The 15,335-nt window shown below is 40.5% G+C and overlaps 1 protein-coding gene across 2 annotated transcripts in view; it reads right to left on the bottom strand.

Annotated features, from left to right (window-relative positions):
• Positions 1–14,283, bottom strand: part of NSF (N-ethylmaleimide sensitive factor, vesicle fusing ATPase) — a 147,578-nt gene extending 133,295 nt beyond the window's left edge. The window contains exon 1 of one of the 2 annotated variants that reach the window (XM_053893461.1): positions 13,920–14,283. In XM_053893461.1, coding sequence (XP_053749436.1) covers positions 13,920–13,931 — 12 coding nt within the window. In that variant the 5' untranslated portion in view covers positions 13,932–14,283. The remainder of the gene's footprint in view (positions 1–13,919) is intronic. The other variant, XM_019437488.2, reaches the window with a different exon arrangement.
• Between the last annotated feature and the right edge of the window lie 1,052 nt (positions 14,284–15,335).

Here is a 15,335-nt window from a genome sequence, read left to right as displayed (position 1 = left end):
CCAACGTTTCCTTCTAAGAATTGTATAGATTTATTAGATCTTTGATCCATTCTGCGTTAATTTTTGTATGTAGTGTCAGGTAGGGATCCAAATTCATTCTTTTGCATGTAGGTAGCCAGTTGTCCCAGCAACATTTGCTAAAAAAAAGACTATTCTTTCCCCATTGAATGGTCTTGGCCCTCTTTATGAAAAATCAATTCACCATGAATTTATGTTTATTTCTGGATTCTCCATTCTATTTCATTGGTTTATATGACTATCCTTTTACCACTGTCACATCATCTTGATTACTGTAGCTTTGTAATAAGTTTTGAAAACAGGTGTGTGTCCTCTAATTTTGTTTTTCATTTTCAAAATTGCTGTGGTTAAAATGGCTTTGCATCTCCATAAGAATTTTAGGACCAGCTTATCCATTTCTGGAAAAAAGGCAGCTGGAATTTTGATAGAGATTGCATTGAATTTATAGATCAATTTTGAGAGTATTTCAATATTAATAATATTAAGTTTTCTAATCCATGAACACAAGATGTCTTTCCATTTACTTAGATTTTTAATTTCTTTCAACATGTTTGAGTTTTTAGTGTACAAGTCTTGTACTTATTTGATTAAATTTATTCATAAGTATTCATAATATTATATTCTTTTTGATGCTATTGTAAATGAAACTGTTTTCTCAATTTCATTTTCAGATTGTTCATTGCTAGTATACAGAAATGCAACTGATTTTGTAGATTGATCTTGTATCCTGCTATGTTGCTGGATTTATTTTTTATAAATCCTTTAGGATTTTCTATATATAAGATCATGTCATTTGCAAATAGATAATTTTTCTTCTTCCTTTCCATTCTTTTTTTTTCTTTTTCTTGCTTAACTGCCTACCTAGAACCTCCAATATAGTGCTGAATATAAGTGGCAAGCGTACACATCCTTATCTTGTTCCTGATCCTAAAAGGGAAAGCTTTCAGTGTTCACCAGTAAGCACAATGTTAGCTGTGAATTATTCTGTTAGTTGAATTTGGCTTGTTGAACTGAACTTACAGAGTGCCAACTCAAGGTTGCTCTGAGAATCTAACAAGATCTGTGAAGGTGTTTTCAAAACTGTAAAATACCATTTAGTTTAAGATACACTTATTCAGTAACTTAGTGCTCTTACTCTAAAGAGTTATCTCTAAATGTTAAAGAAATAAAAACAATGTTTGTGAAGTTTTTTTAAATTCCCAACATCCTGATGAAAGTTTGAAACCTACATTCTTTTGAAGAATGAAGAGGAAGAGAAGAATCTGGAGAAGGAATCAGAACAAAACTAGAAGGCCTAAAGCCTCCCCCCAGTCTCAACCCCTAAGTCTCTTACCTATGGACTCTTCACTTAGCACAACACAGGGCATTCAGAAAAGCAGAAAGCAGAGATGTAAGACAGGCAGGAAGCAAGAGGCAGCATGGTACAGAGAAAAGAACACAAGATTTGGTGGAAAAACTTAGCCATGATTCTAGCTGTTCAGGAAAAAAATGACAATAAAGAAAAAAACAAACCATGTGGCACCTAAAAGGACATTTAGATAGGTCTAATAAACTTCACATCTTCAAAGGTACAAAATCTAGTGACTTACATCTATAAGTTCACACTGTATTTATCTAAATTGCTGATGTTAATCTGAGTCATTATAATTAAACATAATGTTAATAATTCATGATGTATGTGCTTGTAATATGAAGAAGTTCCTCATTTAATAAAATCAGCTTGATAATAAATATAAGCACAATATATTCATATTATTTATATTTTTATTATTTACAAATAATTGAGTAAAAACTTGGCTGTTAGAAAGCAAAAATTACAACCTATTTTTTGTTCAATGGAACGAATATTTTAATAAATATCTATAACATCCCAGACACTTTGCTGTGTGTAGATGCTCAATTAACAATGAAGCAGTGACTTTTATTTTTTTGAATACTTAATAAGAAAAAATAATTTTTATTATTTATTTTTGAGAGAGAGAGAGTGCAAGCTGGGGAGGGGCAGAGAGAGGGGAACAGAAGATCAAAAAAGCAGGCTCTGTGCTGACAGCACCAAGCCCAAGGTGGGGCTTGAACTCCCGAAACGTGAGATCATGACCTGAACAGAAGTCAGATACTCAACTGACTGAACCACCCAGGCGCCCCCAAGTCCATGGTTCATAACTTTGGCATACATCAGAATCACTTGCAGAACGTGTTAAAGGAGATTGCAGGGCCCCCCCCCAGCAGTTTCTAACTTTCAGTCTGGGGTTGGGCCTGAGAGTATACATTTCTGACAAGTTCTCAGATGATACTGATTAGCTGGTCTGCAGATTCCACTTTGAGAATCACTGTATTAAATAAGGAGAAATGAACTTTGTAAAAACAGAAATACTGACAGGTTCGTATCTTCCTACAATAGAAGAGAAAATGTGAAAAAGAGGCTTCAATAATGCTCTTGGGCCATTTCATCATTTAACTTGATAAGTACAATTAAAATTTTTTTGATGCATGGTAAGTAGTAAATTGACTGGAAGGCTTTATATACAAAAATCAGTAACCAGACTCAGTGTCAGTGCATGGAGAAAAAAGACTAGCATGAAGTCCAGCAACTGTTTAAAGTTTGATCTATGCCACGTTTTTAATGATCTGATAGTCTGGCAGAGAATATAAAATTAGAATTCAAACTACATTGTCCAAAATGGCAATTTATTTAAGTACTTTGAAATAAATGTTCATCCATTCACTCAACAATCATTCATTCAGTAATACCTCCACACGAAGCTCTGTTCAAGTCTTTTATCATCTCACAAAATGTTGTCAATAATATTCTCTAGGGAAAAAGTAACTAGGATAACTAAATTTTTTTAATTCTCCCACACTGAGGTTCTTTGGAAGACCCAGAATCAGTGATAATTGCTATTCTCATCGCTTGTCAACCAAGAAAATGTTTGTTCATATGCATATAACACTAAAAACACTTCACAATATTTAAAAATCCACCAGCAAAATACTCTTTATTAGTGAATGTTGGATTTCAAAAATGACAACTTATTTCTTACTTTAATAATTTTCCCATTTTCTCCCCTACCAAAGATCTATATGGTTAGTGCAAAACACGTAAGAACTTTAGCACTTCATTCTGAATTTAGCAAAGGACCAAAATACCCTGCATTACTCATAAACAGCTGATGCTAATTCATTTGGTATTAAATCTATAGAGCACAATGTGTTAGTACTTTTTGGCTTCATGTCAAAAAAAGAAAGAAAGAAAGAAAGAAAGAAAGAAAGAAAGAAAGAAAGAAAGAAAGAAAAGAAAATCAGCTTCCTTGAGCAATTCAGCTGAATTTTGTTGAAGTGGTCTTTGTATCTACCCTTGTAAAATAGAAGAAAAAAAAGTAGGTCAAAATCAATAGCAATAAAAATAAATTTTAAATTTAAAGAAAATGATATTTTTTAAAAGAGGAAAGATTATTATCATATGGAAAAGGGCCAAGAAATGCCAAATAAAGAAAAATAAAGAGGGGGCAAGAATAATTTTAGCATATAGCAAGAATAATTCTAAAGCTATTGTATAATATATATAATATTAAATAATATATTTATAATAAAACATATAATCTGATATATTTAATATAATATTAAAGCTATTTTAATTAAAACACTGAAACTGGTGCACATATAGGCAAACAGAATATGAACCAAAATAGAGTCCAAACTTAGAGTGGACATAAAACACAGAGAGCATTAAAAATCAGTGAAAAAAAGGGTGGACTCAATAATGATATTAAGATAACTGGCTACACATACAGAAAAGATAAAATTAGCTTCCCAATTCACAGCAAACACAAAAATAAATTCCAGATGAATTAAATACCAAAATGTAAAACGCAAATGTTAAACCATTTAGAAGAAAATATTCAAGATAGGTAAAGATTTCTTTTAAAACACACAAACGTAATAATCATAAAGGTAAAAAAAAAAAAAAAAGTAGGTATTTATAGCTAGCTCTAATGAAATTTGTTTTTGAGAGACAGAGAGAGCGAGCTGGGTAGTGGAAGAGAGAGAGGGAGACAGAGAATCTGAGTGGGCTCCATGCTGACAGCTGAGAGTCTGATGCCAGGGTCAAACCCACAAAACATGAGATTGTGACCTGAGTTGAACTCACTTAACCGACTGAGCCACCCAGGAGCCCTTGCTGGCTATAATAAAAATTTAAATGTAAAACTCTGTGGGGCGCCTGGGTGGCCTGGTTGGTAAAGCTGACTCTTGATATCAGCTCAGGTTGTGATCTCATGGTTGTGAGATCAATACCACATCAGGAGCCTGTTTGGGATTCTCTCTCCATCTCTCTCTGCCCCTCCCCCACTTGTGCTCGCTCTCTCCCTCTCTCTCAAAATAAACATACGTACATAATAAACAAACAAACAAACTCTATAACTGGGAAAAGATCACTACTGTCTGGGAGAAGCTATTTGCAACTAAATAAATTCCAGGGGTGCCTGGGTGACTCAGTTAAGGTTCTGACTTCTGCTGAAGTCATGATCTCGGGGTTCCTGGGTTCCAGACCCCCACCCCCACCCTACGTCAGGTTCTCTACTGTCAGCACAAAGCCTGCTTGGGATCCTGTCTCCCTCTCTCTCTGCGCCCCCCCCCCCCCCCCCACTCATGCAAGCTCACATGCTCTCTCTCAAAAATAAATGAACATAAAAAAAAAAAAAAAGAGGGGCACCTGGGTGGCTCAGTCAGTTAAGCCTCTGACTTCGGCCCAGGTCATGATCTCACAGTTCGTGAGTTCAAGCCCCATGACAGGCTCTGTGCTGACAGCTCAGAGCCTGGAGACTGCTTCAGATTCCGTGTCTCCCTCTCTCTCTGCCCCTCCCCTGCTGTCTCTCAAAAATAAATAAACGTTAAAAAAAAAAAAAAAAAAAAAAAAAGAATTAGATTCCAAAGCATAACTTAGTCCCTACAAAAGGAAAACTCTACAAATCGATTTTTTAAAAATTGCTAATGGCCCAACAGTAAAAATGGGCAAAGGTGATTCACAAAAGAGGAAATCCCAATGACCAGTATGAAAACTGCTCAATCTCACGAGACGTTAGGAAAAAAATGCAAATAAGATTGTTTACATCCATCATATTGTAAAAACTAAAATGTCTGCAATGTTAAGTGCTGGAAAGGACATGAGTAACAGGCACTCGTATACTGCTGGCAAGACTGCAAACTGGTATAACCAGGTAAAGACAAAGGTAACTCATCACCCAGCAATTCTACGTAGCAATGTCCATGTCTCTAGACATACATCCTAAAGAAATTCTTACATATGTATGTAAGGAGACATATAAAAGAATGTGCACTCCAGAAAAAAATTAGAAGCCACTTAAATTATCCTCAGATAATAAAACAGATAATTTTGGTATATTCACAAAATAGAATACTGCGTAGTCAACAGAATTAACTGGCTCTCTATATACCAACATGACTAAATTTCAAATGCCATTTTAAATTTTAAAAATGCAGGTTGCAGAAGGAAAGATACAGTATGACACCATACACACAGAGTAAAACACACAAAATATATTACTTATGGGCACAAACATACATAAATGTGCACAGAAAGGATCTATACCAACTTTAGGAGAGTGGTTATTTCTGGAAAAGGGTAGTGGAATCCAAAGGAGAATCAAAAGGGATTCAATTCGATCTGCAATGTTTTATTTCTAAAAATTCAAGTTCTGAAACAAATATCACAATATGTTACCACTTAAATCTGGAAGGTGAGCATATGGATATATATGTTATTTTTCAGCATGCTTGAAATCTCTTAAAATGTATATAAATTACACTCGTTTGAGTGCATAGAACTTCTAGAAACAGTTATAGTCATGAAGGGAATATTTAGTTTCCACCATAAAAAGTTGGAAATTATAAGATTAAATCACTAGGAAACTGAAGGTAGTATAATGTAGACCTCAGAGCCCATTCAAGGGTATTAATATTAAAGTATGAAAAAGAATCTCATAAAGAGATTTTTACTGGTACGCCTGACTGGCTCAGTCAGTAGAATAAGTGACTCTTGATCTCGGGGTTGTGAATTCAAGCCCCACATTGGGTGTAGAGATTATTTAAAGAAATAAATCTTTAAAAAAATAAGTAAAAAGCCTCAGAGAGAGAGAGCGAGAGAGAGATTTTTACCTGAGATACAATACCCAAGAGTACAGATCCTTAAGAACTGCATTATAGCAAGTGTCTAGTGCATGGCCAATGCAGAGGTTTCTAAGGGTTCACTGTTCTGCCAACTCAAGAATTTTCAACACCACAATAATATACTTTCACCTTATGCCTCTGCACCTTCATTTAAATACTTGAAAAAATCCACCCATTTTAAGCATAAATTCCTCTGGTTTCAAAAAGGTATTTAATAGTGCTATAAAGACTTCCTTTTTGTTTTCTAAAATCTACAGCATTTGAAGATACTTTTAAAAATTTCCAGTAAAGTAACATACAAAAACAATAACTACTGCATGTAAGGCTGCACAAAGTTGATACCCTTTAGATACCATGACTTTGATTTAGGAAACAAGACTACAAAACATTCTGTATTACTTGTTTTGACTTGTGGTATTGCACATAAGCTATCCCCAATTTACAAAAAGATGTTGTTCACTCACAAAAGGCTACAAATGGCTACATTTCTAGACTAGGCTACAAAAGTTTCATCACTGTAGTAACTGATACTAAATACACTAGCCTGCCCTCATCAAAACCAATATTAGGTAAATTTTACCTCTAACATCTTTCTACACCTCTTTCAACTCCTAAGACAGTTCTCTCCCTTAGATTCCTATTTAACATCACCCTACTCCTATTTCTTCACAACAAATTACCTCAACTAGGTGTAAGAATTCATGAAGTGATCCATTGGATTTATTTGCATTAATGTAGGCATATTTTCAGAAAGAGACTATGGAATCTCTGGCAAGTGAGATTTCTGGCAATTTTAAAAGACAGAGTACAAAAAGTTCGGGTGACATGATAAGCCCTTCTACTTTTCTTTTCGGCAACCAGGTGGTGCTGACGGTATAAGAGGCCCAGAAGGCCACACCACTGGAGCAACTTTACTAAGGAGCCTCTCCCTACTCAGAGTCAGCTCTCCTAAGCAAGTAAGGTTGCATTTCAGATTCTTTCTTTCCTCTACTTCTGATTCCACGGTTCCAAAGAAGCTGTAGCACAAGAGTTCTGACAGACAGTGTGGAGGCCTGGGGCAGCGGTAGCCGTCTGTCTGTGGAGTTCATTTATAAATAAGAGTCTGCGTTCAATGGAAGTAATAAGAATTGGAACTGTAGAATCTGCTTTATTACCAGCAAAAATGTAAAACAGCCAAGAATAGTTACTACCTAATTGAATCGTTTTGAAAGGCCAAAGGAGGGGCGCCTGGGTGGCTCGGTCGGTTAAGCGTCCGACTTCGGCTCAGGTCATGATCTCACGGTCCGTGGGTTCGAGCCCCGCGTCGGGCTCTGTGCTGACAGCTCAGAGCCTGGAGCCTGTTTCCGATTCTGTGTCTCCCTCTCTCTGTGACCCTCCCCCGTTCATGCTCTGTCTCTCTCTGTCTCAAAAATAAATAAACGTTAAAAAAAAAAATTTTTTTTAAAAAGAAAGGGCAAAGGAAACCAAGTAAGTTTAAATCAATTCATCATTTATTATAAAATGTATCCAACTTACAATTCCATATTTTTTCATACAGTAAATATACTAAAAAAAAAAAAAAAAGTTAAAATTTTTCTTTTAGGTTCTTTGCCTTTCAAAATTTTTATTTTTTTAAGCAATCTCTACACCCAACCTGAGGTTTGAACTTACAACCCTGAGATCAAGAGTCACACACTCCAATGAATGAGCCAGCCAGGTGCCCCAAGGTTCTTTGCTTTTCAGATTAGGAGCTTCAAAATATTTTAGGATTAGTCAATTTCTGATGACCTAAATGCTATATGCTGAATAACATCACACATTTCATTGTTAAGCCAATTTCCCAGATAAATTAAACACGATGCTGCCCTTTTTTGGCCAAAACAGCAGAGGACAAGATATACAGGTTACTAAAGCTACCAACAGCAACAATCAGTGATACAACAGGTGGAAAAAAAAAAAAAAAAAACCACCTTCAATTACAAAGTGAATATAAATACCATCTACAAAATATCAGAATGTCAAAATTAAACTAACCAAAAGCAATAATTCAAAATAGCTTTTCCCCCTAAAAAGGAAATTCAGAACCCATTTAAAAAGTATTACAACAAGGCTAACTCTATTTGCTAAACATCAATAGTTACTAGGAAATTATGATTATCACAAGATAGAAGACAGAGAGGGGCCAAAGATAGACAGGCCAATCAGATTTTCCAAAAGACAGAAGGTAGTTTTTGAAAATCAAACTTTGGCAGCAACCTCCAAAAGTTCTAGCTAAGGTGAATCTACTCTTCCCTATACCATTACAACTAAGTTGGTGAAGCAGGTAATAGTAACAAATAGAGCTGAATTCATACCTTGAGCCTGCTTCTTGTGAAGCTGGCAAATTACTGAGCCTCTCTCTCTGAGTAAAACAATATTTTTTTTTAAATTTTTTTTAACATTTATTTATTTTTGAGACAGAGAGAGACAGAGCATGAACGAGGGAGGGGCAGAGAGAGAGGGAGACACAGAATCGGAAGCAGGCTCCAGGCTCTGAGCCATCAGCCCAGAGCCCGATGCGGGGCTCGAACCCACGGACCGTGAGATCGTGACCTGAGCTGAAGTCGGACGCTCAACCAACTGAGCCACCCAGGCGCCCCATGAGTAAAACAATATTAATACTACCTAGCTTGCAGGTGGTTTTGTCAGAAGTAAACGAGATAGGTTTGTATTTAAGTGATAGCACCCAAGGTATCTTGATCTGCATCAGCCTAGAGGAAGGTCTCTAACAGCATGCTCATGGGCTATTTCCGACCCATCTCATTCTCCTTTTTAATAATGATTTGAATGTAGACACAGAAGTCATGATTTTAAAACCTACACATGGGCGCCTGGGTGGCGCAGTCGGTTAAGCGTCCGACTTCAGCCAGGTCACGATCTCGCGGTCCGTGAGTTCGAGCCCCGCATCGGGCTCTGGGCTGATGGCTCGGAGCCTGGAGCCTGTTTCAGATTCTGTGTCTCCCTCTCTCTCTGCCCCTCCCCCGTTCATGCTCTGTCACTCTCTGTCCCAAAAAAAAAAATAAAAATAAAAATAAAAAATAAATAAAACCTACACGTGAAAACAAAATTGGCAGACAGAGCTGTGTTGCATGAAAGAATCGCAGAATCAAGAAGACCTTGAACAAGTAATAGGTAGGCCCTGACTCTCCAAAAAACTGAATTGTAAAGGGGCTAAATGTAAGGTTTTATACTGAGGTTCAATACACCAACTGCACAATACCTACAAGGGGATGGGAGAGCCAATTTAAAAAAAAATTTTTTTTAACGTTCATTTATCCTTGAAAGAAAGAGAGAGAGCACACACGGGGGAGGGGCAGAGAGAGAGGGAGACAAAGAATCCGAAGCAGGCTCCAGGCTCATGAGAGTTTTAATTGACTGCAAGCTCATTATAAGCCAAGAGTGTGATTTACTGCAGAAAAAAGCGAATACAGGGTGCCTGGGTGGCTCAGTTGGTTAAGCGTCCAACTTTGGCTCAGGTCATGATCTTGTGGTTTGTGAGCTTGAGCCCCGCATCGGGCTCTCTGCTGACAGCTCAAAGCCTGGAACCTGCTTCAGATTCTCTGTCTCCCTGTCTCTCTGCCCCTCACCCACACATGCTCTGTCTCTCTCTGAAAAATAAATAGACATTAAAAAAAAAGAAAAAGTGAACACAATTTTATCCTGTATTAATAACACTAGTGTCCAGCTCAAGAGAATAAGAGTTCAGCATATTCTTCACTAATCATTGTGTTCTAGTTGGGGCACATTTTAGAAGAAACATTGGTAAAACAGCATTTCCAAAGGAAGGTAACCCAAATGATGAAGGGTTTGGAATACAGAATATTTGAGGAATTGGAGATGTTTAATTTGCAAAAGAGAAAACCTGAGAGAATTTGTAACCTGTCTTAAAATATCAGAGGAGCTGTCACATGGAAAAGAAACTGTTTTCTTTAGTTCTATGTGGCTCTAAAGAGCAGAAATCATATCTATCTAAAAATTACATGGAACTCCATACAAAAAAGGCCTAACATGACACTAAAATGGGCTAGCTTTAATGGTCTGCACTCTCTATTGGTAGAGTATTCACACACAGATTAGGTTAAATTCATTCTAAATTTATTTATTTATTTGGGGGGGGGGGGAGGAGAGAGTGCACGTGTGCAGGGGGTGGCAGGAAGCGCCAGAGAAAGAGGGAGAGAGAGAATCCCAAGCAGGATCCCTGCTGTCAGCGTGGAGCTCGACAGGGGGCTCGAATTCACAAACTGTGAGTTTTGGCTCATGATCAGAGCCGAAACCAAGAGTTCAGACACTTACCCGACTGAGCCACCCAGGCTAGATGAGACTCGTTTTAATTTTTTTTTTTAACAATTATTTATGAGACAGAGAGTGAGCGGGGTAGGGGCAAAGAGAAGAGACACAGAATCTGAAGCAGGCTCCAGGCTCTGAGCTGTCAGCAGAGCCCGACGCAGGGCTCGAACTCAGAAACCATGAGATCATGACCTGAGCCGAAGTCAGAGGCTTAACCGACTGAGCCACCTGGCACCCCTAGGCTCAATTTAAACAAAAATGTGGGGCGCCTAGGTGGCTCAGTCGGTTAAGCCTCTGACTTCGGCTCAGGTCATGATCTCATGGTTTGTGGGTTCGAGCCCCGCATCAGGCCCTGTGCTAACAGCTTGGAGCCTGGAGTCTGCTTCTGATTCTGTGTCTCCCCCTCTCTCTACCCCGCCTATGCTCATGCTGTCTCTCTCTCTCAGTAATAAATAAACATTAAAAAATAAATTAAAAAATAAATAAACAAAAATGTATTGAGCTCCTAGGTCCCAGGCAGTGTGCAAAGCACAGATGATGATGGTAAAAAACTAACATGGCCTCTTCTTTCATGGAAGATAAATAGTAAAGGCAAATAATCACATCAACATATTTAAAATGACAAACAGCTGGGGCGACTAGATGGCTCAGTAGGTTAAGCGTCTGACTTCAGCTCAGGTCACGATATCACGGTTTCATGGCTTTCAGCCTTGCATCGGGCTCTGTGCTGACAGCTCGGAGCCTGGAGCCTGCTTCAGATTCTGCGTCTCCCTCTCTCTGCCCCTTCCCCGCTCGTGCTCTCTCTCTCTCAAAAAATAAATAAACATTAAAAAAACTGTAAATCACCATTAAATCTCTAACGAAAGGCATACAGTTGTTCAAGGGCATGTAACAAAGGATCCTGACTTGTGTGGGATCAGAACACGCTTCTCTCGAGTACATGAGTGATCTACGAGTAGGAGGTAAATGGTTGGGAACAGAACATTACAAAGAAAGGAAACAGCACATGCAAAGACCTTGTGGTAAGAAAAACTACTAAAGTTCAAGGAACTGAATTCTTATATAACCTGAGCAGAGAGAGTAAGAGAATGAGTACAGAGAAGCAGGAGTGGAACCACAAAGGGCCTTAAAGGCCCAGTTCGGATTTTATGTTCTCCCAAAAGTAACTCGATGCTACTGAGGTAGGGGTTTAAGTAGCAACAGGCACGGGAGGAAATAATCAATGTGGAAAATGTTGTAAAGAGATCTCTAGTGAGCTTTCCAAAGTAGTCCAGACCACAAATGATGGTAGTTTGGGGAAATGAGGTGGAAATGAAGATGTAGAGAGGCGGACAGATTGAAGAGATTTTTAGGATATGTTAAAATGATGGAACCCACATGACCATTCCAGTGGCTTCTTTGGGTATAGTTTAAAGCAGCAATGCCCAAGACAGATTCTTTGGCCCTAATAATACCCTTTTTTGTAAGGGGCTGGGGTGGGGGGGCGCACGGGGCGCAGAACAGAACTCAGTGATGAATTTTACGGCGGGGCAGACGATGTGGGGGGGAGAGAGGCGGTATGAAGGATGACCATGACCGCCACCATCACCACCCCACCCCACCCCACCCTGGTTTCCAGCTTATATAAGTGCACGGAAGGTGGTGCCATTCACTGAAATACTAATTTCAGTGAAATAGTATTCACTGAAATACTAGAGAAAGTACTAATTAGGTGGGTTTAGATTTGAACAGTAGACTTTGAGATGCCTTGGTTTTAAATAGGCAGTCCGGCATATTGATCTGGAACTTAAAGGATAAGTCTGGACCGGGAGTAAAATACTGAGCATCGTGGGCATAGAGAGGGTAGGTGAAGAGAATGCCTGAAGAGAAAACGGAGTGAGAAGACAGCCTTGAGGAATATCTGCATTGAATAACAGGGTAGAGGAGGGTGAGTCTGCAAAAGAGAGGTCTGAGTAAAAACCGGAGCAAGGCTGCACAGAAGCCATGGGAAGAGCGTTTTCCATGAAGGAGGCAATGGTCAACGATGGCAAATGCTGTGGAGACAGCAAGTCGGACAAAGAACTGAAAATGTCAATTAAGTTTAGGGACACATTTCAGTAGAGTGATAGGGCCAGAAATCAGACTGCAGTGGGCGGGCTGAGGGGTAAGAAAGTGGTAAACAAATGGGAGACAATAAATGTACACAACTCTATCAAAATTTCTGGCTGAAAAGTGGGAAGAGACAACGGGACAGCTGTGGGGGTGAAGGGAGGGTTTGTCTTAAGATGGGAGAAGCTTAAGCATGTTGAGGGAACAGGTGAATACACAGGAGTGGGGTGTCTTAGGTGGGAAAAGAGAATCTGAAGCACGGGTGGATAGATAAAAGGAGAGACTATGGGAAAAAGGAAGAGGAAGAGGTCAAATTAAATGACCTTTAAGGTCTCTTCTCACTCCATAATCTCACGATTTACAATTTCTTTTAGATTGGACATTTGTATGCATGCATAAATCTATGCAAACTTGTTCAAATATTCCGGGATAAATAAATCAGTCAAGCACATCCTTATCCCCAGTGACGCAGTTAATGTCCCCAGGTTGAGGACCAGTGTCATCTCTGGGCAGGATCCATCCCTCAGAGGGCTTTTCAGCTCAACGCACTCTGCAGTACAGCACAGAACCAGCCCTATCTCCCCTTGCCAAACCCATACTACACCGCGATCTTAGGAGGCTCAAGGAGGAAGTAAAATTTAAAACCCTGAAACTACCACATATTCTGCTGCATTCAAAGCGACTGTCATTCATAAAAACAAGCCGCGACACCCCCAATGCATCCCTATTCCAAGCTAAAGACATTCCTGCCTGACCCGACAGTGACAGGTCCCCTAGATGGCTGGGGTTTAACACTAAAAGTCATTTGCACGCCCTCCTCCTCTCCTAAGACCTTTCACTCTGAAGCAGAAATGGGTCCCTAATGTTCTTTCCCAAAGCCCTCGCCCCAACGCAGCAGACGGATCCCCCGCAGTTATTTCAGCGGCTGCACCTAATAAGCCCTCGCAAGGGGGTGCGGAGAAACCCCCAGAGCCGGTCCGACGGGGCTGGGACGGCCACAACCCTGCGGTTGCCTTGGGGGACGCGGGTAACAAGCCCCAAGGGATGGGAAGGGAGAATTAAGGGAGACCCAGGAGACCGGGGTGGGTAGTGAGGGGGGTCACCTCCCCTAGAGCTTCCTTAGAGGGATGGAGTTTCCGAGGAGGGCTAATCCCCTGCCACCGCTCCCCCTTCTCACCCGCATGCCCTTCTCCGGCTTGCCGCCCCCTCCAATTCCCCATTCGCTCGGACTCACTCCCCCTCCCCTGGAGCCGGCTGGACCTCGGAGTACCCGCGAGCCCGGCACCCCCGCCTCGAGCCGTAGCTCCGGGGCCGGCACTCACCCGGCCCGCCATCTTCGCGGACACGTCCGGCTCGGCGACTGCAGCTGGGCGCTCAGTAAAGCCCGCCCCCGCCGCGCGCGCGCGCGCGCCCGCCGCCCGCCCTCGCGCAGGCGCGCAGCCGCCTTGAGGCCGCGCGCGCGCCCGGCCACGTCCCTGGCGTCCCCGCCCCGCACGGCGCGTGCGAGTTCGGGGGCCGCCTGGGGAGGGCGGGGCGGTGACGCCATCTTGAGCGCGAGAGGTGGGTGCGCAGTGACTCGGTTTTTTCGAGTGCCTGTCCCCGGGCGACTTCGCGAAGGCTTCTTTTGCGAATCTTGTCCCATCTGGCCGTTTGCGCTGGACTTTGTAGCAAGGCCTTTGATGCTTTAATTACTTAGCCTTGTTTCTCTTTGCCCGTTGCCGCTTGCCCAGGAACGGCCTTTCTGCTTCCAGACCCACTGAATTGTGAAAATGTGCTTAAGAGCGCCCGACACGGGTACAGTTGGTTCTGAATTCAAGTTCTTAATTCAAGCTTTTCTCTGTAGGCGAGCTTGTTTACCTAGCTCCTGGAGATTATCAGCGTTGGCCTTTATATTTAGCTTATGTGTAGCCTGGAAAACGCAGTATTTTCATCAAATTTGAAAGTGAATTGTGATTATTTCTAGAACTTTATTTTCTATATTTTTAACTTCACTATTAATTATATTTATTTATAAAGGTAGTGTTTTTAGCAATCTTTGTCATTCCCCAGGGTTGTTTCACTTTAGACCCTAGGGTAGAATTTGAGTGAAATATGCCGTAAACTCATCCATTTTTTACCTCGATGTACCTACTATACTATTTCCTCACTGGAATCTCAGAATAGAGGGTAATAGGGGCGCCTAGAGGCTCAGCCAATAGTGTGTGTGACTCTTGATCTCGGGGTCGTGAGTTCAAGCCCCACACTGGGCATGGAGCCTGCTTAGAAAGAAATAAAAAAAAAAAAAAGACGACTAGGGGACAATAATAGGATAAATAATGGTAACAGCAGCAGCGCTATGCAAGAAGGTTGAGATTCTGCCCAACAGTTTTCTTGATGCTTTTATTGCCCCTGCCCCTGCTAGCTTAAATTTTCTCCATATTTACACAAGACAAGGAGAAACAACAGAATTTGTTATCTTTCATTTCTCACAGATGATTAGGAAAAAAAATAGTTTTTCCAACATGAGCCAAGGAAAAAAATTAGAAGAGCTGGGCTTGCTTAGTGGTTTAAAATTGAGACTAAAAATGAGTAAGTGACCTGAAGGCAGGCCAGGGACAGAAGTAAAAAGATCAGTTTTATAAACTCTCACACTGTACCTGAGAACCATCCTGCTTTATTGAACAAATCAGATGTTAGCTAGATCATCAGTGAGTCAGAGTTTATCAGGGAAGACAACTAGTTGAACTCTGATCTATTAA

This window comes from Panthera pardus, unplaced genomic scaffold (genome assembly GCF_024362965.1).
Source record: "Panthera pardus isolate Hobbes unplaced genomic scaffold, ASM2436296v1 HiC_scaffold_3, whole genome shotgun sequence".
NCBI classification, from domain to species: domain Eukaryota; kingdom Metazoa; phylum Chordata; class Mammalia; order Carnivora; family Felidae; genus Panthera; species Panthera pardus.
Note: the sequence above shows the minus strand (reverse complement) of the source record. Positions and strands in the feature narration are given on the sequence as shown.